Source organism: Thalassophryne amazonica, chromosome 2 (assembly GCF_902500255.1).
Source record: "Thalassophryne amazonica chromosome 2, fThaAma1.1, whole genome shotgun sequence".
In the NCBI taxonomy this organism is placed as follows: domain Eukaryota; kingdom Metazoa; phylum Chordata; class Actinopteri; order Batrachoidiformes; family Batrachoididae; genus Thalassophryne; species Thalassophryne amazonica.
In genome coordinates, this window is record NC_047104.1 from 115,360,247 (window position 1) to 115,386,205 (window position 25,959).

The 25,959-nt window shown below is 42.2% G+C and overlaps 1 protein-coding gene across 1 annotated transcript in view; it reads left to right on the forward strand.

Annotated features, from left to right (window-relative positions):
* The window catches only part of LOC117529603 (ephrin type-A receptor 6-like), a 384,313-nt gene that overhangs the window by 151,545 nt on the left and 206,809 nt on the right, over positions 1 to 25,959 (forward strand). Inside the window, exons 3-4 of the mRNA XM_034192438.1 lie at positions 7,489 to 7,617; positions 23,174 to 23,323. Coding sequence (XP_034048329.1) covers positions 7,489 to 7,617; positions 23,174 to 23,323 — 279 coding nt within the window. The remainder of the gene's footprint in view (positions 1 to 7,488; positions 7,618 to 23,173; positions 23,324 to 25,959) is intronic.

Sequence of the window (25,959 nt, forward strand, 5' to 3'; positions counted from 1 at the left end):
GGTCAAAATTTAAAAATGTTGCAATCACGTTGAAAACTACACTACATTATTTGTCTGAACATCATGATTCCAAAAGGTTTGGACTATCTATGACTGAATGTTCTGGAGTTATGGAGTTAAAACAGCAAAAATGGTGACAAAGGTCAGTTTCAGTTTGTACAGGGGTCAGAAGTTAAAGTTGCTCCAATTTCAGTAAAAAAATGACGCTAATTATTGGTTGAAATAAAGGATTAATAAATGAAATATTTTTGACTGTGCTGAATGTTTGGTCTCTAAAGTAATGATCAAACAAGGTCTACGTCCATTGGATTCTATGACATGTGACATATGTTACCCTGTAACATGAAAACTAAGCATGACAGATGGTGAAAACTATTCATGTTTAGAACCCTATGAACCCAAACAATAATTTGCATAATTTTTTTTATTATTTTTTTATTTTTATTTTTTTTACTGAAATTGTAGTAACTTTAACTTTTGCCCCCTGTACAAACTGAAACTGACCTTTGTCACCATTTTTGCTGTTTTTACCCCATAACTCCATGGAATTCAGTCATAGATATCACAAACTATACCGTTTTGGGATTGTTATGATCAGACAAATAATGTGGTATAGTTTTTAACATGACTAGAGCATTTTGACCTCTGTGTAATTCTTTATTGACCCCTACCTAGCTATAACTACCATTAGATAATATATATATATATATATATATATATATATATATATATATATATTAGATTTTTCACAGTTATATACAACACTCATAGCTGATTAATCATTTGCTCTCAGAGATTGGCTGATAAAACCATCTGTAATCGCTCCAGAAGCACAGAGGAATTTTCTACAGCACTTTTCTTGTGCGCTTCTTGGGGTGGAGAAAGCGTTTGGGATCATCTTAAGGTAATTATTTATAATATTTATATTGTAATGGCTTGGTAAAATAGTTGCATTTTCACTCCTTCTTATAAGCATCTGTAAAATTATGTTTATTATGGATTTAGACAGTTGATTGATTGATGCTGTCACTGACTGACCACACGTCTGTTTATGTTTTTACACCACTTTGACCTTTAAACCAACCTGGTCGCGCATGTACAACCCCTGGCAATAATTATGGAATCACCGGCCTCGGATGATGTTCATTCAGTTGTTTAATTTTGTAGAAAAAAAGCAGATCACAGACATGACACAAAACTAAAGTCATTTCAAATGGAAACTTTCTGGCTTTAAGAAACACTATAAGAAATCAGGAAAAATAATTGTGGCAGTCAGTAACGGTTACTTTTTTAGACCAAGCAGAGGGAAAAAAATATGGACTCACTCAATTCTGAGGAATAAATTATGGAATCACCCTGTAAACACCTGCATCAAATCAGATCTGCTCATTAGTCTGCATCTAAAAAGGAGTGATCACACCTTGGAGAGCTGTTGCACCAAGTGGACTGACATGAATCATGGCTCCAACATGAGAGATGTCAATTGAAACAAAGGAGAGGATTATCAAACTCTTAAAAGAGGGTAAATCATCATGCAATGTTGCAAAAGATGTTGGTTGTTCACAGTCAGCTGTGTCTAAACTCTGGACCAAATACAAACAACATGGGTAGGTTGTTAAAGGCAAACATACTGGTAGACGAAGGAAGGCATCAAAGCGTCAAGACAGAAAACTTAAAGCAGTATGTCTCAAAAATCGAAAATGCACAAAAAAACAAATGAGGAAAGAATGGAAGGAAACTGGAGTCAATGTCTGTGACCGAACTGTAAGAAACCGCCTAAAGGAAATGGGATTTACATACAGAAAAGCTAAACAAAAGCCATCATTAACACCTAAACAGAAAAAAACAAGGTTACAATGGGCTAAGGAAAAGCAATCGTGGACTGTGGATGACTGGATGAAAGTCATATTCAGTGATGAATCTCGAATCTACGTTGGGCAAGGTGATGATCCTGGAACTTTTGTTTGGTGCCATTCCAATGAGATTTATAAAGATGACTGCCTGAAGAGAACATGTAAATTTCCACAGTCATTGATGATATGGGGCTGCATGTCAGGTAAAGGCACTGGGGAGATGGCTGTCATTACATCATCAATAAATGCACAAGTTTACATTGATATTTTGGACACTTTTCTTATCCCATCAACTGAAAGGATGTTTGGGGATGATGAAATCATTTTTCAAGATGATAATGCATCTTTCCATAGAGCAAAAACTGTGAAAACATTCCTTGCAAAAAGACACCTAGGGTCAATGTCATTGCCTGCAAATAGTCCGGATCTTAATCCAATTGAAAATCTTTGGTGGAAGTTGAAGAAGATGGTCCATGACAAGGCTCCAACCTGCAAAGCTGATCTGGCAACAGCAATCAGAGAAAGTTGGAGCCAGATTGATGAAGAGTACTGTTTGTCACTCATTAAGTCCATGCTTCAGAGACTGCAAGCTGTTATAAAAGCCAGAGGTGGTGCAACAAAATACTAGTGATGTGTTGGAGCGTTCTTTTGTTTTTCATGATTCCATAATTTTTTCCTCAGAATTGAGTGATTCCATATTTTTTTTTCCCTCTGCTTGATCTAAAAAAGTAACCGTTACTGCCACAGTTTTTTTTTCCTGATTTCTTATAATGTTTCTTAAAGCCAGAAAGCTGCCATTTTAAATGTCTTTAGTTTTGTGTCATGTCTGTGATCTGCTTTTTTTCTACAAAATTAAACAACTGAATGAACATCCTCTGAGGCCGGTGATTCCATAATTTTTGCCAGGGGTTGTATATTCCCAGAGTGTGAAAAGGCTTTTTGCCACAGGTGCAAAAAAACCTTCTCACAGCTGCTGCTTTTACCATGTCTGCATCAAAATGAACAGTTTTCACTTAAAAACGAGTTGTCATAACACGACATCACACTTGTGTAAACTTTGGAATTAATCTGTGCCTCCGTTCTTAACCTTAACAGATACATTCCAATGAAGCTCATGCTGGGGCGCTCCTAACACCTACGTCACCTGTCGGAAACTCACGAGTACTTTGTTCTTGGAAGTCTCTGTAGCTGTTTGCTGCAATTGCCATATACTTTGAAACCAGTCACGAAAGTGCACAAAGTAATCCCGTGGATCATCAGATGGTCACTGCAGCTGGTCTGCTCTGTGTAAGCCTGATCCCATCAGATTTCAGAAGCTAAGGGCCCCTTCACACATAGTGCAAATACGTACAACTCCAGGGCGACTCATGGCGAAACAGCTCGTATGATAGAACCACGAAACATCGCGATGATGGGCAGGTGTGCATGATGCCGGTGCGACGGTACGTGGGAACACAGTGCCAGCAGCTGCACAATGTGGTTACACAATGTGTGAAAAAAAATAAATAACAATTAAAAAAATACATGCTGCAACTGTTTTGTGCATGCAGGAAGACAGCAGCTTTTCACAGCAGCTGTGCAATGTGGTTACACATCGTGCAGCTACTGAAAATAAAAAAAATTACATGCCAGCCACAGGAATCAAATCTGCACCTTCCAAAAGCTGAGCAGTCCTATGAAAGCTATGGGAATCTACCTGAAATGAGGAAGGAGATGGATGTATTTAAAATTAAATAAACCCACACACCATATAAAAACACTGCATTTATCAAGCGAGCAATACAAGTATGATCCGTCTGTTCCTCTGTAGATGACCCATGGTCACAAACATACAGTCATGAAGGGACCATTAAATAACCCTGGTTAAATAAAAAGAAAAAACACCATGGGATTCAAACCCACACCCTCTGCTTACCAGACAGAAACTTTACCAGTGCGCTGCAATCACTGTCTTGTAACAGGAGCATGAAATGGGTAAAATCAACAAGCAGATAAACATATTTTCTAAAAAAAAAAAAAAGTGCTGTGATAACTGACCATACAGCATTTGGTACGGCATATTTCTGCTGATACATTACTGAAAGTGGTGTATTTATCATACTGTTCGCTTGTCCTGGTCGTGCGGCACACTGCTCACAGCCCTCACATCCCGACACATGTGTCCTGTCAGACATGACATTCAGATCACCTACTGCGTGTCCAAACAGATTGACGGCCCGTTTCTCCTCCCATCGCAAAATCAGTATATGTTTTATGTATTTCCACACAAGCACACACACGTGCGTGTTCGTCAAAACCTGGGACTTGTGCTGCAGCTGTGATGTCCAGAACCAGAGAAGTCCCAACAGCTGTGGGCAGCCAGAGACGCCCACTGTCCTGTCAGCGCACAGACCAAGATGTCACTCTGTGATTAGATGAGAGATGGGTGAACCACACGCACAGATATGTTGTGGGGGGGTGGGAAACACATGCACACGTGTTGTGGGGAGAGCCGACACTCTGGCACGCCACATGTACACTTGGCAATTTCACACCCGTGGGGCACTTAGACAAATTTCACATCCACCTTGACAGTGATCTTCTGCTGACTGTTTTCGCGATGATCGTACAACTGGCCACACATTTTCTAAGTGCCAAGCGAGCACTGTTAGATGTTTGTGCATGTCAGCTGGAATTTGGCCGTGAGAGGGATCAACTGGCTCGGAAAGCGCACACTCTGTCTTTCAGCCGCTGGTGTACGCAAATAGTTGTAGCAACAGGTGTACGATGCGTTGGAGGCAGCTACAAAATTATACATTTTGCACACGATTCCTGTTTCATGCGCACTTTCTGCACAAATTGACCAAATTCGCACTATGTGTGAAGGGGCCCTAAGCAGTGCAGCATCTGGCTAGTACTTGGATGGGAGACCTCTTCGGAACACCAGCAGCTGTGTGTTTCTCCGGGTGAGACTGGAGTTGTGTCAGGAAGGGCATCCGACGTAAAACTTTTGCCAATTACCAATGCGGATCTGGCTGTATCCACTGTGGAGACCCCTTCCTGAGATGGGAGCAGCCGAAATGACAACACAATCGGATGGTCACTAAATCTAAATTGTTATGATTTTAGTGTGACATGTCCTTTACCGAAAACCTGCTTGGCCCATTCGGGGTTTTCACGTATCCCATAATCCCTTGTGCGCCAGAGAGTCGCTGCAGTCAAAACAACATAGAGAATCCACATGATGACGATTGTAAATGACTATTATACTACAAAAATGTAATTTTTTATGCTTTTCATCACGTTAATAAGAGACTGCTGCATGATACCCTGAAAACTTGCTAAAACATTCATTCATTCATTCATTCATCTTCTAGCGCTTAGTCCATTTAAGGGTCACAGGGGGCTGGAGCCCATCCCAGCAGCTATAGAGCGCGAGGCGGGGTACACCCGGGACAAGACGCCAGGCTGTCACAGGGCCACAAACAAATAAACACAGACACACCCACACACACACCTACGGACAATTTAAAGATTCCAATCCACTTAACCCGCATATCTTTGGATGTGGGAGGAAACTGGAGCACCCGGAGGAAACCCACGCAAACACGGGGAGAACATGCAAACTCTACACAGAAAGGCCACGGGAATTGAACCCACGACCTTCTCACTGTGAGGCAACAGTGCTAACCACTAACCCACCGTGCTGCCCACTTGCTAAAACAATTATAACAAATAATCCATGTCTGCTACGTTTAATCTGCTTGGAATTTAATAAGCGCAAACCGAATTTCAGACATGTTATATATATTAGTCTGAAACAAAGAGGACAAACAGTGTTGTAAAGAACAATAATCAAGACGTTAAAGAGCAAACTTTATTTTCCCCCAGAACAACATGATCAGGAAGCGAGTGTAGCTCACAGCAGCTCCCATTGAAAATAACGGAGAGATAGCCTGTGATTCTCGTATGTTTACATAAAACAAACGCAATAATGTCTATAATCCCAGAGAATATATTCCCGAGAGTTTTAGGCACAATATAAAAATACTTTTATGTTGCGATGTTAATGCTGTTGTCCGTGTGCAGCGGTTAAAGTGAAGCCCAATCAGAGCGTCTCAATGCAGTTCTCAATGTTACTGAGATCGCGCAGCGCGGCGACCTCTCTGAGGTTTTGCAGGATTTGAAACCTGAAAAGCCTCAATGGACTATAGTCAGTTTGTGAGAACTGTCTACTTCATACAGATTTACCAGACAGTATCTTACTGCTTGTCTTTATTCACAGTTGATGTAAATATGGAAATATCAAAGTCATGTGGTCATGTTTATGTCAGCGCGTCACCTTTGTGCATTCCCTCACTATGTGTCTTTGGACCACCTGTTCTGTTTATGGCACACGGTTTGAGTGCACTACCAACATGCTGTATGCCTCTGCATGCAGATTAAAAACATTAAGCCACAAAGTCCGTCACACGGGAAATGTTTGTTTTAGGCTTGTGTGAGGTGTGTTTGGACCACATAATTGAGCACATGAGCGCACCTCTGTGCACAGCCCAAACAGCAAAAAGTTGAAGCCAACATAATTAAACATAAGCTAGATGACAGAAAGTGGGCTGGTTTATATTCTATTTGTTATTTTGAGGAGTGACAGCAGTGTGTCAAGGCTGTTTATTGAGCAGCCCCTCCCATCTTTGTAATTTATACGGAGATTTGTTATCCCATGTGAATCTGCCATAAATATTACAGACATCCTGTGGTAAAATTGTGTTACTCCACCTCCCATATAAAATTAATACCATCCAAATAGGGCTTTAGAGGAAGATGAAATGTTCTGAGTACCTTAAACATTAATCTGTATGTGTGTCTTATGTAAAAGACTGGAGCAGTGACACCCCTTTTCATTTTGACCTGCTCTTCAGGGTTACACTAGACTGCACATTATTCAGATGGTCATTTTATATTCGCCACGTCAAACCAATTTGCATGTTCAGAATTTTATTTGTTACAATTGTCCAATAATGCATTATCAATCATTATCAAGCTGGTCTTTTATAAGGTCATAAATTCAACTTTATTTTGCTCAACATTTATAGGACAAAGATGGAATTTATGCCATCTCAGCTGATATAGCTTAGAAATATTACAACCAGGGCATGTACAAGAATCCTAAAGGTTTAGTTGGGAGGCACAGGCGTTCTGTCAATAAATGTTTGAGGTTATAAACCTCTGATCATCACAGTGTTAAAGCACTGCCGACAAATGAGAACCTCTGCATGATGCAAAAGCTTGAAAATATTAGTAAGACCAGCTCACTATCTCTCAAATATGCATCATGTTTCTATACGAATTAGGTTTCGCTACATGCAATACTAGAATCTAGTATTATATATAATATTGAACCTGGGCATCTAGTCACTAGATGCCCAGGTTCAATATTTAACATAATTCATGCTCATCATAGGTGTAATTTGTCATTTCACAATTGTACAGTGTCCTTATGTTGCCTGTGCCAAGAGAATACTTTGAAAATCAGACTTTCTGACTATCCCTCACTTTTGTCTTGAGACATCATCAGTTTTTTGTTTTGGTTAATTTTTTATGTTCTTAATGTGACAACCTAAGGATGTATTGTGTGTTTTTTAATGTGTTTTTACAGTGGGATGCCATCACAGAGATGGATGAGCAGAACCGACCCATTCACACCTTCCAGGTGTGCCATGTAATGGAGCCAAACCAGAACAACTGGCTACAGTCTGGATGGATCCCCCGGCAGGCTGCACAAAGGGTTGGAGTCACATTACAAACTTATATAAAATGACACAAGATACAGATGTAAAACCAATATTCTTTCTCAGGTGGACTGCTCAGTAAACTGCCAGAAGTGTTAATTATGCACAGTGTTGTTCTACAACCCCAATTCCAATGAAGTTGGGACATTGTGTAAAATGTAAATTAAAACAGGATACAATGATTTGCAAATCCTCTTCAGTCTATATTCAATTGAATACACCACAAAGACAAGATATTTAGTGGTCAAACTGATACACTTTATTATTTTTGTGCAAATATTTGCTCATTTTGAAATGGATGCCTGCAAGACATTTCAAAAAAGTTGGGATGGGGCAACAAAAGACTGGGAAAGTTGGTGAATGCTCAAAGAACACCTAATTGGAAACAGGTGAGTGTCCTGATTGGGTATAAAAGGAGCATCCCCAAAAGACTCAGCTGTTCACAAGCAAAGATGGGGTGAGGATCACCACTTTGTGAACAACTGTGTGAAAAAAATAGTCCAAGAATTTAAGAACAATGTTTCTCTATGTTCAATTGCAAGGAATTTAGGGATTCCATCATCTACAGTCCATATAAACAGAAGATTCAGAGAATCTAGAGAACTTTCTACACGTAAGTGGCAAGGCCGAAAACCAACATTGAATGCCTGTGACCTTCGATCCCACTGCATTAAAAACCAACATCATTGGGTAAAGGATCTTACTGCTTGGGCTCAGGAACACTTCAGAAATCATTGTCATTAACACAGTTCATTGCTGCATCTACAAGTGCAAGTTAAAACTCTGCCCTGCAAAGCCAAAGCTATACATCAACAACATCCAGAAACACCGCCGCCTTCTCTGGGCCCGAGCTCATTTGAAATGGACAGACGCAAAGTGTGCTGTGATCTGATGAGTCCACATTCAAATTGTTTTTGGAAATCATGGACATCGTGTCCTCCAGACAAAAAAAGGAAAAAGACCATCCAGATTGTTACCAGTGAAAAGTTCAAAAGCCAGCATCTGTGATGGTATGGGGGTGTGTTAGTGCCCATGGCATGGGCAATTTATACATCTGTGATGGCACCATCAATGCTGAAAGATACATCCAGGTTTTGGAGTAACACATGCTGCCATCCAAGCAACGTCTTTTTCAGGGACGTCCCTGCTTATTTCAGCAAGACAATGCCAAGCCACATTCTGCACGTGTTACAACAGCGTGGCTTCGCAGTAAAAGAGTGCAGGTACTAGACTGGTTTGCCTGCAGTCCAGACCTGTCGCACATTGAAAATGGGAAAGAATTCCACCTACAAAGCTTCAACAATTACTGTCTTCAGTTCCTAAACGCTTATTGAGTGTTGTTAGAAGGAAAGGTGATACAACACAGTGGTAAACATACACTGTCCCAGCTTTTTTGAAACGTGTTGCAGGCATCCATTTCAAAATGAGCGAATATTTGCACAAAAACAATAAAGTCTATCAGTTGGAACATTAAATATCTTGTGTTTGTGGTGTATTCAATTGAATATAGGTTGAAGAGCATTTGCAAATCATTATATTCTGTTTTTATTTACATTTTACACAACATCCCAACTTCACTGGAACTGGGGTTGTATTAGTGCTCCAATTATCGTTCAGTCTTACTTGCTTACAGTACTGGCCAGTAATTAAAATGAGAGCACTATGATCAAAGATTACTGGGAGACTCTGTTCTTTCTTGAGTCTGGATTTGTGGAATGTGCTTTATCTCTGTGTTGGCTGGGCCGTCCACCGCTGACTGATATGTTGAGGACATTATTGTGATCTTATCTCACTTTGTGGTCAGCAGCATATGAGTAAATTTCAGTGAGCGTTTGTGGCAAAGTAAACCTTTGGTCACAGAAATCTATATTTACTTTTTCAGGTGGATGTGGGTCCAAGATTGTTTTCAATTAATACTTTCATAAGGGCTCCCATTGATTTAAGTGTTATTCCTACACTGGTCAAAAATGGCCTCATCTGCACTTTGGCTTCATTAAAGGTGAGATAAAAAAAGCACTGTTGGGCTTTGGTGGAGGTGCATGCTCTCACCATACCCTCTAATTTAAATCAGTTTTGGTCAGTTCAAAAAGTGCCCAGTCTTCATACTGACTAATGGGATCTTTAAAAGGTGTAGTCTCTTTTAATTATTATTATGTTTTTGCCATTAAGTCATAAAAAAGGATTTACTCCTGCACTTTATTCTCCATTTCAGTAAAAGAGTCGTAATATTACATCACCAATACGATCAAAATTTACCTTGTCTGCAAACACTTTAGGATTTTGACCCATGTGAATTACAAATACAGCAACAAGATGACGTGGCACATTTTGTTTGATTAGGTTAGATTAGATTAGAATTTAATATTGAAAAGCCCATTTGATGTACAATTTGCATTAAATCTCAATCAAACATACCTCAATCACTCTCATTTGTGACAATAAGATGCAAACTGCACTCTTGATGAATAGACTAAATTTGATCCACATCTGATAGATTAGATTAGATAGAACTTCATTAATCCCTTGGGAAGACTTCCTCAGGGAAATTGAAGATCCAGCAGTGTTGTATAGCAGCACAGAGGGTAAGAAGCACACAGAGAATCAAAAAGTGAAAGTAAAAAAGGAAAACAGTTGTATTTACAATGCTTGATGTTATCAGGAGCGTCAAACAGAAACGGTTGGACACAAGTGCAGGACTCGACATGATAGCTCTGGTTGAGAAAGGCGTTTACTGAGTTACTCAGTGGGGTTCGGTACACAATTAGGCAGTCCAAAAAGAGCAAACAGATCAGGATCATCAGGCAAAAAGCGTGGTCGGTACAAACAGGCAAGTGGTCAGATACACTATGTGGAAACAGGACTTGGAAAAACACACAACTCAGAGCTAGAAGCGAAGGCAAGTGCAACCAGTGAGGCTTAAATACTCCTTGGTGATGAGCTGCTGATAGGAAACACCTGTGCGGAAGGATCCAGAAGTGGGCATCTTAAAATACTGTGCCACGCCCACCACCCAGCACCAAGAGACAGGGAAGGCACACAGAAGACATAACCACCAAATTAATGCTATAATCAAACATGGCAGAAGAAAAGAGCAGCCACAGAACATGACAGATGTCCACATTTTATTTTTACATGTATCTATGAGAAAGCCCTGCAAGTTTATCTGATTTTACAAGGGTGTGACCATGAAGGCAGGGAGAGGAAGCAATGCTGGATTAGGAATCTCAACAGCACAGCTGTGGTGTGGACAGAGGACTTTGAAGCAGTTAGCCCTGCTAGATGTTAGTGGTGTCTATGCATACTGGCATATTGACTGTGGGTGGACAAATGAAAGAGTCAGAAGACACAAAGGTGGCAATGACAATCGGATGTTTAATGACCATCATGTGGGACTTTGAAATATCAAAGGATACAAAGCTCTGTGGAGCCCAAAACCTGCACTGGAGAGCAGGATGATATTCTCCATGACTGCTGTTTGCCAATGAAGGAAAAGTAAAATCAGTGGACCTCGCTTATGTTGCAAGGTATGCATTTATTATTTGTTAATTAGTCTGTCCAGTCCATTTTACACTTATTGGATGTATTTTTAAGACTCGCTGTTCCAGTTAGAGTGCAACCAGAAGAATGGCTGACTGTAAATGTCTTCAAAATAAGGTGAATAATGATTATGTGCCCCCTACCATGGCCTGGATGTCACTATATGTGGCAGAGAGAGTTGCTGTGTTACTTGTCAATATTAACATGGGTTACAGTTAAGATTTCTTCCTGGTCACCAAAATGAGACTGTGGGCAGACTAAAGTTTTATAGCTTCGTAAAACTATATATCTTTCCAAGTTGGAAGATGGAAATTCTGACTCCCCAGTTTTGTGTGTATTCATAGTCAAAACAACTATGGCATCACCGCTCTATTTGGTCAGAGGCCATTTTGGACATTTGAGAAAGAGGCAGGTATTTTACAGGAGGAATGTTTTGCCCATGATTCACCACTTATGACACCGTAGCTATCAGGACAAGTGATCTCTTTAAAAGCATGTCTCCACCATAGAGCACAGACAAAGCCTATGTGACATCACCAATACATTTTCTATTGACGGTTTTAGAGTATCCCAGAATCCTTTGCGCGCTAGGGAGGGAGGCTCGATAATGGTTCAGCTTAATGCTAACTTTAACATTGAAAATGCCAGAGACATGCTAACGCGTTAGCATCGGTCCTGGTTTTTAAGTTATAAAATACATCTATCAACTGTTTCAGCAGACCATAACAGATCGGTTTAACATAAAAAGGTAAATATTACTCACAGACATATGCTGTTTAGGGTTTTAGAGGGGAAAATTAAGATAAAGCGAATTAAAGAACCAACGAAGCAGCAGATCGAAGATCGAAACACAGCTTCATTGGTTCAAGGCTCAAAGCAAAGCCGCACTGCAGACACGCTTGATTATATAGACCCACTGCAGGGTCTGTAATCAATGTAAAGAAATGATCATTTTCCTGACAAACACCCTCAAAAACAACGGCCACTCTGAAGGACCAATAAGAGAATCGTTAAGCAAAAAGGCTATTGATGTCGATGGATCGAATCATTTCTTAAGGATACCCGAAAAGAACTGGTTCCCGACACACAACCCTAACAGCATGATGCTTTTTTTTTTTTTTTATAAACCTCACATTAAAGACTCACAATTATCGTAGTTCAACACCTAAATACATATTTTGGTTGAACTCACCTCCATAACGACGCAATGTTACAAACAAGTTGCTGCAAATGCCTAAACACTGACAACAACATCTCGGCCTCGCCAGCAAGAACGTGATTACGCACGAGATTTGACACCGTAAAGGCGTTAATAGAGACCCAGAAGAGCTGATGTGAAACTATATCTAGGTGTTGCCATGTTGGTAGCATTGACTCTGGCTACGTCATGATGAACCCATAAATGGATAAAGAGGTGGAGTGTGGATGAATCAGTGTGTGACCTGGACAGGATGAAAGAAGGGTGTTTATTAAATCATATTTGTGAAGACTGCACTTTGGTTCTGCTTTAGTGCGAGCATTAAAATTTATGATCTGCTTATTTTCTCTGTAATCCTACATTTACAGGACTTAACAGATGAAGCTACTGGTAGCTGGTGAAGCTACTGGTAGCTGGTAAAAGTGCTAACATCGATAGCATACAACATTAAATAAGACAAGAATTTCACTCACTGCAAATATTGCAGAAGAGATGTCTTAGACGTGTTAGGACATTTCACCACAGAACAAGGCATGTCACTCCAGGTTTTTTGGAATAAAATGCTCAAAATGATAGACACAGTCCTCCACAGTAGAGGTGGGCGATTCCAGAAATTTGGTATTGATTCGATACCAAGTAAATACAGGCCCAGTATCGCAGATATTGATACCGATACCGATACTTTTTCATATTTAAACTTCATAGATCCAAAGGATCCAAAAGACCTAGGATAGAATTTCGCCAAACATTGTACGTGACAACAAAGTACTTTATTATCACAATCAACATTTTTGCTTAAAAATATCACTCTACACAACTTAAAACAAAATCTCCTGAGGTAGAGGGCTGACAAACCACAATACAAGGGTGCGCTGCGCCGTGGTGTGTGCCACAGCGCAGCACTGCTCTTACAAACAGAGAGTAGACTTTGATGAATCTGCGTATGCAGCAGTCAGTGCGTGCGGGAGAGAAAAAAAGCTTGAGTATCGATGTTTTTACATGAGGGTCGTTCAATATCAATACCAGCGTTGGTATCGATATTATCGATATTAGGATCGATCCACCCACTTCTACTCCACAGCTAGTTGCCACCGCCAGTGGAGTCAGAATTACGGATGCTGTGAGAGTCGGCCATCAGCCAAGTGAACACAACCCTAGTTAGATTAATGTAGTATTGGCTGCAAATCCTGCAAAGCATAGTGATGCAACAATACTGAATGATACGGTGTCCTACTCGATAATTGTTCAATTCCTTGTAGAAATGCCTGAGCTGCTTTATAGTTTTGATTTTTATTGTGGCATTGTTAATCCCTGCAGACAGAACACAATATTTGAGTATGCATCCATCACTTACTTCTCAGGACATCTGCCCAGAGTGATATAATCTAGTTGATGAATGTGACACTATTAAAACAAAATGAATGCATGTAATATTCCTTATTTATTATTAGTTTTATTCTGTTTGGAAAATTAATCTTAATGTAGTGTATGTTGCATACATAGATGATGGAGTGTCTCACCATGCAAAATATTCTGATGACCTGTCTCATATGATCTGATACCAAAAGTTAATCACTACACTTCGTACATATTTGTATGAATTCACACTTTAATGCACATGCACATGTCCAATGCATGTTTCAAATTTCCATCCATCCATCCATCCATCCATCCATCCATCCATCCATCCATCCATCCATCCATCCATCCATCCATCCATCCATCCATCCATCCCATTTCCATCCATGGATGGATGGAAATATGAATGTTTGAAAGGTGCATGTGCATGTTTGAAAGGTGGTGTTTGTTGAACAGACTCGGATGGATCTTCATCAGATGTCACCTGTTCCTCCTGAGCATCCTCCCTGTTGGAGTCTGCACAGTGTAGGAGCATGGTTTATCTCTTTATTGGATGACAACTGCAGGCTCTTAACCGTCTCCTGACTGCATGTGTATGGTGTCTGCTGGGTTCAGTGCCAGCAGTGGCTTTGGATGCTGGTCAAAGTGTTGTTTCTGGTAGGACTGCAGGACTTGTATTTTGTCGTGGATGTGCTGTGGGGCCGACTGTTTCAGCACGCCACTGGAACATGGAAGTGTGCTCTGCAAAACTCTTCCCATTAACATTTGTGCAGGTGACATGTTCAGTCCAGTAACGTGGGGTGTTCCTCAGTGACAGCATCGCTAGATGCGCATCAGTCCCAGTCTGTATTGCTTTCATTAGCGAATGTTTGACCATCTTTGTGGCTTGTTCAGCCATACCATTTGAAGAGGGAAAACATAGGCTGGAGTGAATGTGATCTGGTCCAAGACCCCAGCGTTATTAGATAACTCTCTGTATCAGAGTTTGAACCTTTTTCAATACATTTAAACTTTGAAGTCCATTTCCTGTCCAATTCTTTTTGAGATCACTCACCACAATAAAAGAACCTAACATACGCCTGACTGTTCACCTCAAAGATGTCCACACCAGCTTTCACCCATGGTATTTCTGGAACCTGATGTGGAATGAACGGATCTATTTGGTGTTTAGACTGTAGCTGCTGGCGCTGCACACACTTCTCCACCATTGTCTCCATATCTCATGCCATGCCAGGCCAGTAAAGGACTTTTTGTGCTTTGGCTTTTGTGCACTATACTCCTTGGTGTGCAAGATGCAGCTTCTCTAAAATCACTCTCCTGAAGCTTTGAGGTATGACAATTTTGTCCCCAATCATTACAATGTCATTCTGCATGCTGATGTTGTGTCTCACTGGCTAGTAGCTGTGTAGTTTCCTGTCCAGGCTGTGCTTCTTTGTAGGCCACCCTTTCATGTGTTTCTCCCACACAGCTTGTCACACTCTATCTGTCGTGCTTGCTTCTTTCAGTTGACTGAGAGTTTCCTCACTCAGGGTGTCTGTGACCTCCAAGGCATACACAACTCTCTCATCACAGAGGTTCTCACCTTCATTTTCATCATCTCTGTTTGCTGTAGCATGTGAGAGTGTGTCAGTGATGTACATGTTCTTGCCTGGTGTGTTTGTAACATTTAGATCATACCTCTGGAATTGAAGCAGCATTCCCTGCAGTCGTGTTGGTGTTTTGTTCAATGGCTTGCTCATGATGACGTCCAGAGTCCTATGATCACGCTGCACGATCTATATTATTTATAGTCTTTGTTTTGTAGCTGGCTGTCTTTTCAGTGCCTGCTCTACACACCTTCGAGAGAAGGTTGTTTTTTTCCACGGTTGTGACACACAGCTCTATACACTGGGCATTAATGGGTCTCAGGCTTGTTTCCACACTTACGTCAGACAGTTGTGGCTTGCTTCTTGGTGGTTGTGTTACTTTTGTTCCCGCTGCCCGTCCATGTCTGCTCTGGTGTTTTCTTTAACTCATCCACTTAGGTGTAATGGACAACAGGGTGCACCTGCATCACCTGTTTTTGTGTTTTGGCTTGCGCAGTGTAAGGTCATGGTTAGGGTTGGTGGAAGGAGTAGGGTTAGGTTATGGTTAAAGTTACAGTTGGGCGTGGGAGTAGGGTTAGGAATAGTGAGTTAATAAAAACCCTGTCACGAAAATTTTAATGATTTCATGATGGGAGCACAAAAAAAAAATATCTGAGACTGGGTTGTATTAACACAATCACTGCCTCCCTGTGGAAAAAATGAGCGATATGGATGAAATCTGCATAAACCAATCTGTCTAAATATGTACACATTTTTGTGCACCACTGTTTGTGCATGTTTTACTGCAAATTTTTAGTGAAACTCGGCTGCATCGTAACACCACCTGATGGATATTGCCTGAGTGCACATAAAAATGTCTTTGGTGCTCATGTGTAATGTGATATGATTGAATGTTGAATGCTTCAAAATTAAGATGCCAAGTTATTGACCTTAAACTGGAATGATATGGTGTTGTGGTGAGATTTGGCATTAGAACCCAACCATTACATTTCCCTAGTGGTTCACAAACCTGGTCCCAACCCTTACCTCTCCCTGCTCTACCAAAAGCTGATTTGCTTAGTCAAGTGTCTGTTAGTACTTGATTGATTTATCACATCAGAATGAGCTAATCAGCATTTGGCACTGAAGAGAAAGATGAAAATATACAGTGTACGAGGACCCTGTGGACCAGGGTTGGGACCATTACCCTTGTGTAGGATGAGGGTATGATAGTGAGGTATAAAAAATGGCATTTGCTTTACATCTGATAAATGGAAATAACCACTTTGCAGCAATACATTTATTCAGTCATTATGCCATAGTAGCTTTGCTATTTCAAAAGGATTGTCATCTCTCTTAAAGGTTTTTCCCAGTTTTTGACTTTTCAGTGTCTGGTAAATTTCTTTTCCTTTTTTTTTTTTTTGCCCATTTTGTCAAAGATAAAGAACCTGTCTAATAGTTGTGCACACCTTGATATAGGGTATTATGTAAGGATTAAACAACGAGAAGCCGTGCATTATACGGTTTGAATAAATGACGCGGAGTCTAAAACACCACAATGCGAAGCCGGGTGGTGTTACTCCGCGAAGTGCATTCAAACCATATAATGCACGGCTTTGAGTTGTTTAATCCGCTTTTACCATGGTCCCACACAGTGAGCTAACACACAAATATTTATTTAAGGTAACAGAACTTGATAAAAACGCGTAAGTATTTGGGACTATTTTATGCCAGTCTCAAGACATTTTGCCTCGATGCGCTTACCGTGTCTGCGGGCTCGGTAAGCGCCGCAGCGGGCCACTCACACCGCCCCCTACTCTGTTTTGTGGAGCTGCGGCCAACTCTGGCAACAGGTCCAGAAACTCGCTCGCTGTTTTGATGCGGAGCGCTCCAGCAGCCCGCAAGGATAGAACCGTTCTCGTGTTCTTTCCCGTCTTCAATCTTGTCCAGTTCGTCTGATTTTAAATCTTTACAAATCTTTTGCTTTTGCTGTTCTTATCATTTGCTGTCCTCTTCTTTCCATTCCTGAAACATTTTATTTTGGCCAAAAATAGTAAAATTCACTTGGAAATCCATGTTTTATCACATGTCTGTCATTCACCTGTCAAAACACAGCTGATCTGTGCCAACTGATTTGCGCGTTGCTGTGGTGATGACCAGAGCGGAGTGATTATAACAGTGACTTAACTTGCCGAACTACGTGTGCGTATACACAAAAATAATGCACGCCAGTTAGACATGGAATTCTCACTGACCATGGTATAAATCAGTTTAAACCACATCCTCCCTTGTTAAACAAATGCATATCACCTGAGAATGCTTAAACCTAAAAAAAATGTTGGGAAAGTGTAGTGACACGGACCCACAACAGGGGGCGCAAATGAACGGTCAATAGATGAGCCAAAATATAACAATTTAATGTTGTGAATGTGCACAACGACCATACAGACAATCTCAGAATATCACAACAGTCAATACACAAAGGTGACGTGTGGGCAGGCTCGAGGATAGAAGACGTCTGTCCTGAGGGGAGCCGGAACCTCACGATTTCCGCCGCCCGAGAACCTGGTGAATACTGGAGCCGCCAAGTCCCGAATTCCCAGGTGATCACCGTCCCCGACTGTCGGATCTGGTACTGCTGGCGAAGAACAAAGACAGTCAAGTGTGGGTGTGTGTACACCCAGTAACAATAACGGTGGGAATGTCACCTCCACCTCACACTCAGCGCGTTGCAGCGGTCTCAGCTGAAAAGGAGCGCCGTCTTGCACAGCCTCCTCAAAAACGACCGGTTCTCCTGCAAACACTCACAATAAACAGATTTACAAAAGGCTGAGGATATTACCTCCAATGAAGTATGATATCTCGGCAACGAGGTGGAGATGACGTCTGGTCTTTATGGAGTGAGATGATGTTGAGTAGATGGGTGACAGCTGTCAAGAGGTAATGAGCGACAGCTGTCACCCCCGGCTGTGTCCATGGCGGCAGCGCCCTCTCGCCTGAAGCCCGCACTTCAGGCAGAGCGCCCACTGGTGGTGGGCCAGCAGTACCTCCTCTTCTGGCGGCCCACACACAACAAAAAACCTTTGAATACAGTTCCTTGAAAAAGTATTCAGCCCCTTGGGATTTTACACATTTTAATTTGTTCATGCCATTTCAAATACATAAAGTAAACCATGCTTCTTGATGCTTCTTCAAATTTCTAAAATTGTCCTCCTTCAACACAAATTCAAAGCAAATTTCTACAACTTGATATGAATTAAATAAAAATATAAAAGCCAAGATGATGGGTTGCATAAGGTGCGCCATGCAGTGAAAGTTCTGCATTTTGCATCACCAGTTATATGATGAAGAAGTGGTATATAGAAGGATTTTCTTTTTGATTATCTGGGTGTCTTGGTGGCTTTCATCTCCATCTTATACAGTCCCTTAGTTTTTGAGCATTGCCTCCTGCAGACAGAGTTACCATACAGTACTATACTGTTTGTATTTCTTTAAAGATTGATGCAAGACATATTCAGTAACTTGGAAATGTTCATGTATCCATCCCCTGATTTGTCTGAAGAAAGCTGTCAAGAAAACTGATCATTTACTTTAAAGTGGCCTATGACTTATGAAGCCCATCCTCTTGACTTTTATATTTTTATTTAATTTATATCAAGCTGTACAGATGTGCTTTGAGTTTGACCTTTGGATGTGAGAGGAAGCTGAAGCACCCGGAGGGAAACCACGCAAACACAGGGAGAACATGCAAACTCCACACAGAAAGGCCACAGGTGGGTATCGATCCCATCACCTTCTTGCTGTGAGGCAACAGTACTAACCACTAATCCACCATGCTGCCCAAGTATTGAACACACTTACTGAAATGTATTTAATACTTGGTACAAAAGCCTTTGTTGGTAATGAAACTTCAACACACCTCTTGTATGGAGAAACTAGTCACATGCTTTGCTCAGGTGTGATTTTGGCTCATTCTTCCACACAAACAGTCTTAAAAAACTTGAAGCTTCAGTGGACCTCTTCTATGAACTCTGATCTTTGGTTCTTTCCATAGATTTTCAAGGATTCAAGGATTCAAAAGAATTGTATTGTCATATGCACAAAGGAACATGTTCCCTGCACAATGAAATGTGTTTACTGCATTTAACCCATCCTAATTGCCAGTTAGGAGCAGAAGTCGCCTTTAGGCGCCCGGGGACCAGCTCCAGATGTATGTCCTGCCTTAGGTCAACAGCAGGGCTGAGCAAGCCATGACCGGCCTCATGACGACAGACGACACACACAAACAACACATATAAGCCGGCCCGGTACATGAACACATATAAAAAGCACACACAAGGTAAAATTGGATTCTAGTCAGGTGTTTGGCTGGGCCTTTCCAGCAGCTTCATTTTCATTCACTGAAACCAGTTGAAAGTTTCCTTGGCTGTGTGTTTGGGATCATTGTCTTGCTGAATTGTCCACCCTTGATTCATCGGCATCATCCTGGTAGATTTGTTTCAAGAATGTCTCAGTACATTTTTTCCATTCATCCTTCCATCAGTTATGTGATATTTGCCAGTGTTGGCTGCAGAAAAACAGCCCCAAACCATGATGTTCCCACCTCCAAACCTCACTGTTGATGTGGACCATTCTCCCTGTATTTCACAGGCTTGTTTAAATGTTGTGCAGCAAACTTTAAATGAGCTTCAAAATGGTTTTTCTTCAGCAATAGAGTCTTGCGTGGTGAGCGTGCATACAGGCCATGGAGGCTGAGTGCATTAGTTATTGTTTTCTTTGAAACAGTTGTACCTGCAAATTCCAGGTCTTTCTGCAGTGGTCCTTGGCTCCTGCACAACTCTTCTAATATTTCTTTTCACTCCTCTGTCAGAAATCTTGCAATGAGCACCTAGCCATGGACTGTTTGTGGTGAAATGATGTTCTTTCCATGTTCAGATTATGGCCCTACAGTGTTCAGTGGAACATTCAGAAGTTTAGGAATCCTTCTCTAATCAATGCCATCAGAATGTTTTGCAACAGTAAGGTTGTGAAGATCTTGAGAAAGCTCTTTGCTTTTAGCCATCATGAGAAGTTTCTTGTGTGATATCTTGGTAATGAGACACTGTTTAATAGGCCATCAGCTGGGATGGAACCAGCTGATATTACGGTGCATCCAGAAAGTATTCACAGCGCTTCATTTTTTCCACATTTTGTCATGTTACAGTCTTATTCCAAAATGGAGTGAATTCATTTTTTTTTTCTGTCAAAATGCCCACAACACCACATAATGACAACATGATTTTTTGTTTTTTGAAATTTTTGAAAATTTAATAAAAATAAAAAGCTACGAAATCACAAGTACATAACTATTTGTACCCTTTGCTCAGTACCTTGTTGATTCACCATTGGCAGCAATTACAGTTGCAAGTTTTCTTGAATATGATCCCACAAGCTTGGTGCACCTATCTTTGGGCAGTTTTTTCCATTCGTCTTTGCAACACCTCTCACGCTCCATCAGGTTGGATGGGGAGCGCCGGTGCACAGCCCTTTCAGATCTCTCCAGAGATGTTGAATCAATTCAGGTCTGGGCTTTGGCTGGGCCACTCAAGGACATTCACAGAGTTGTCCTGAAGCCAAGGTCGTTGTTTTGCTGAAAGATCAACTGTTGCCCCAGTCTGAGGTCAAGAGTGCTCTGGAGCAGGTTTTCATCCATGATGTCTCTGTACATTGCTGCATTCATCTTTCCCTCAATCCTGACTAGTCTCCCAGTTCCTGCTGCTGAAAAACATCCCCAGAGGATGATGCTGCCACCACCATGCTTCACTGTAGTGATGGTGCCTGGTTTCCTCCAAACATGATGCCTGGCATTCATGCCAAAGAGTTCAGTCTTTGTCTCGTCAGACCAAAGAATTTTGTTTCTCATGGTCTGAGAGTCCTTCAAGTGCCTTTTGGCAAACTCCAGTTGGGCTGCCATGTGCCTTTTACTAAGGAGTGGCTTCCATTTGACCACTCTACCATACAGGCTTGATTGGTGGATTGCTGCAGAGATGGCTGTCCTTCTGGAAGGTTCTCACCTCTCTACAGAGGAATGCTGGAGTTCTGACAGATTGGCCATCGGGTTCTTTGTCACCTCCTTGACTAAGGCCCTTCTCCCCCCATCCCCTGATAGGAAGATTTCTGGTGGATCCAAACTTCTTCCATTTATGGATGATGGAGACCACTCTGCTCATTGGGATCTTCAAAGCAGTAGAAATGTTTCTGTACCCTTTCCCAGATCTGTGCCTCAAGACAAATCCTGTCTCTGCGGTCTACAGACAATTCCTTTGGCTTCATGCTTGGTTTGTGCTCTGACATGCACTGTCAACTGTGGGACCTTATATGTAGACAAGTGTGTGCCTTTCCATTTCATGTCCAATCAACTAAATTTACCTGAGGTGGACTCCAATTAGAAACATCTCAAGGATGATCAGTGGAAACAGGATGCACCTGAGCTCAAAGGCTGTTAATTCGGGTCACGTGGTTTCTTTTCATTATTATTATTATATTTCATAAATTTGCAAAAATCTCAAAAACTCTTTTTCACATTGTCATTATGGGTTATTGTTTTTAGAATCTTGAGGGAAAACAATGAATTTCATCTATTTTGGAATAAAGCTGTAACATTTAAAATTGTGGAAAAAAGCACTGTGAATACTTTCTGGATGCACTGCAGCCCATACATACAAATAAAATGCAACACCAAGTGCTTTTACAACAGAGGTGGACAACTTGTTCCAGAAAGGGCCAAGAGGGTGCAGGGTTTCTTTGCATCCACTGACGCCACCAGGTGATTTCACTGATTAATATCACTTTGAGCGGATGGAATCAGTTAATCAGTGTCCAATCAACTGAATTTACCCCGTCAACTCTGATTACACTGCAGAAACACCTCAAGGATGATCACTGGAAACAGGATGCACTTGAGCTTGTCAGGTTGGGAGGTAGTGAGGCACTGACTAGTGACTAGTGAGGCTTGACGCAACATGCAGACTCACAGGCTGGCGTATGAGTAAAGGCTGGGTCTTTAATACACGGGTACGGTACACAGGCAAGCAGTCCTCGGTGCAAAAGTGCAGATAAGGGTGAGACAATAAGTCGAGGTCCAAAACAAGCAAGGTTTAGTAAACCAGCAAACAGGGCAATCAGAGCAAAGGCAAAAATGGGTTCCAAAACCAGAGCAGGGGTCAAAAACACGGCTAGGCAAACAACAGAGCAGTGATGTGAGCTGGTAAGTGACAAAGTCGACAAACGATATGGAAAGGAGGTGTGGTCACGTGAATGCAAGAGGGGAAAAGGGATTCAAGAAAAGGCAGTGACAAGTGGGCAAGGAAAAGAAAGACAAAACGGGGTGTGACCAACAGATGAGGAAGTGCAGGTGCAGGACAAGAGAGTGCGATGATCAGGGGGAGACTGTGATAACAATGAAGTGGGTGGGAACTGGGTGTGAACACATGAGAACTGAGATGAGTGCAGACATGGAGCAGACAAAGACAGGATGAGACAGACAGGTGTAACTGTTCAATACTTATTTTACCTGCTGTAGGTCAAAATAGGCAAGACCCTTTAGAAATACAGTGGACATCTGTTTAATTTTGGGCATATGAGTTCCATATTTAATACATTTTAAAAACATTTTTCCTTTTTTTTGGTGGTTGCTACCATTTGTTTCGAGTGGTATCCATCTCATCCAATTCAATATTGTTGAGCCACTTTAAGACTCCATTCTGTTATACTGCATGCATCCATTTAATCACTGTGAACAATATTCAGCAAATTTAACACATTCCAGACAGGCATTATTTCATATTTTAATATTAAACTTGGTTTGAAATATCTAATAAACTTGACTATTTTTGTTTTTGTTTGTTTTTTCAGGTGTATGTGGAGCTGCGTTTCACTCTGAGAGACTGTAACTCTATTCCTTGGGTGTCTGGGACTTGTAAGGAAACCTTCAATCTCTTTTACCTGCAGACAAATGAACCACTTCCTGCAGGGGCACGGTTTCATCCCACTGACTATGCCAAGGTTAGGGAGGATACTGTTATATGGCTGGCTGCCTTTTTGTTTCTGTCCTTTGCTTCTCCTTCCAGGTGGTTTGCATTTGGAACTGAGTGGCTGTGTTGCTGAGTTTATCAGGACCTCACCCTGATCACCTGAGGCTGATCACCTGCGGCTCATCAGGACTCACAGCTGTGGTGCATCTGCATGGATTGGAACATGGTGGCATTTAAGACTGGGGTGCACGGTGTGTGTTTGCCAGAGACTCGACCTTGTGACCAGACGGGTGAGATCGTCGTCTCGGGAGCCATCTCATCATCAATGGATGCAGAGAACGTCCAGGTTTGATGCACGGTCTGTGAAAGAGGAGGGGGTGAGGTCTCACGCTCGTCAGCACACTTCCTGAGGTACGTTAGATTTTGTGACTAACATTTATACAGTCAGTAAATGTGGTGTCCCTCACACCTTTATTATATTGAGCTGTATGTTAGTCATGTATCGACTTCCCCTGCAGTGGAGTTTTGTGAACTGGATGTTCCATGCCTGCAGGTTGGGAAGTTGATTAGTAATCAAGCCAGGAAGTGTTTGCTGTTTGTACACCTTTAAGTGTTCTCTCTGTGTGTAGAGTGTGGACTCACATAATGGTTCCTTCTTTCACAGACTCGGTTTGTTGCGGCCACCTGGGGGGTGTCGGCGGGGTCCTTGAGCCCGAACAGCTTCTGGCTCCGGACCGTTAGCGCTGCTGGGAGTGCACCACGCCAGACCGCACTTTGTTTTTTATGTATCACTGTTATGTATTAAATTCAGTTAGCCTTTGTACCGTGCTCTGCTTATTTCATACTGGGTCTTTCAAACGCTGGTCGGTTCTCCGAGCTGCGTCCGACACATAACAGTAGTCTCTGGCCAAACATCACGGACCCAGCGGTAGCAGAGACGGTAACGCGCCGGGAAGGCGGCAGCAGACGTTCAGTAGTTATCCGGATCAGTTGCGGGTGCTCTCCGCCCGGATGGTGCGTGTTTGAGTCCCATTACTGAATACTGATTTGTGCTCTCTTGCAGCTGTGTTCCTGTGTTGTGCCTTATCCGTGGGTCGTGGTGGAGTGTGACTGGCGACGGCTTTGCGTCGCACTTCGACCGGATAAGAGGTTTAGACGGGAGCTGCAAGAGTGTGTCTGTAATGGGTGAACGCGCGCGGCGGAGCTCTGTCACACGGGTCGCTGAGCTTCCCGTGTGACAGTTGTAGCCCCGTTTCCCCGGATGAAGATAACTACTGCGTCTGTTGTCAGCTCCGGTGTTATTTAGTTGAATCACATTTTTGGTTGTGTGTTGCTCACAGCTGCGCACAAGTGAGCGGCTCGTTTGTTTTCTCTGTCACCAAAGAGGGTTTTTTATTTTTAGCACTCTGGCTCCCTCTTGTGGTGACTGAGTCACATTACCGTCAAGCTCTTAAGTTGGAACAGGTGTGTTCCATTTGTTTGAGCTTGACGGTATAAAACACTTATTTGTTTTGTGTTAGTTCATTTTGTGTGGGTGTTTTTTGAGTTGGTTTTTGTGTGGGATTTTTTTTTTTTACACTATTAGTGTCTGGGGTTGTGACCCTGCAGTTCTGTTCAAAGATAAAAAAAAATAAAATAAAAAAAAAAAACAGAACGAGGACCCAAGCAACTGTATGTTACTCTGGTAGTCTTTCTTTTTATTTCTTTCAGTTTCGCCTCCCAGGGTTTGATGGGACGGTCCCCTGGGGGGTCATGGGGGGGTAATTGGGTTGTTTGTTTTTGTTTTGTTTTTTGTTGTGCCCTCTCTTCTCCTCTGACTCCAGCCGTGTGAGCCGTAGTGTCAGCGTTGCTGGAGTGGTGCAGTTTGGTTATGCTGGGCGTTTCCCAGGTAACCTCTGCACCTGGGGGGGGGGGGTTTCTTTTTGTTCCCTCTCTTCTCCTCTGGCTCCAGCCGTGTGAGCCGTAGTGTCGGCGTTGCTGGAGTGGTGCAGTTTGGTTATGCTGGGCGTTTCCCAGGTAACCTCTGCACCTGGGGGGGGGGGGGTTTCTCCTTTTGTTTTTCCCCCCAGTTTCCGCCCTCAGGGTTTGACTGTGGTGTCCTCTGGGGGGGAAAGGGCTGTGGGTCCATCTAGCCATAGACGGCCGGGGCTGGGTCCGTTGGTCCTGAGGGGAGGCGTCTCCTGGGGTTGACGAGTGGTCCTCTGGGAGGCGCTGGGAGTCCCCGTGGGTGACGTTGGATCCCAGAGGGACCTCGGCTGTGGTTATTACCCCTGGAGCTGGCGGGAAGTCCTCTGGGGGGTGTTGGTCCCTACATGTCGTTTGGGGGTGTTAGCATTTTTATTTGCAAGCTTCAGTTTGGGTTTTTCTTTTTTCCCCTTCCCGGGGTTTGATGGAACGGTCCTCTGGGGAGGGGGGGGGGTGTTAGCATTTTTATTTGTTAGTTTAAGTTTGGGTTGTTTTTCTTTTCTCCCCTTCCCGGGGTTTGATGGAATGGGCCTCTGGGGAGGGGGGGGGGGGGGGGGTGTTTTGGTTGTTTGTGTTTGTCTTTTTGGTTTTATGACTAACCAGACTGTGAACACAGTTGGACAAAGACTGACCGCACAGGTTTAAGAACTCCTGGCCACACCTGTGCTAAGTGACTGACGGAAACAAAGGCAAAGATGCAGC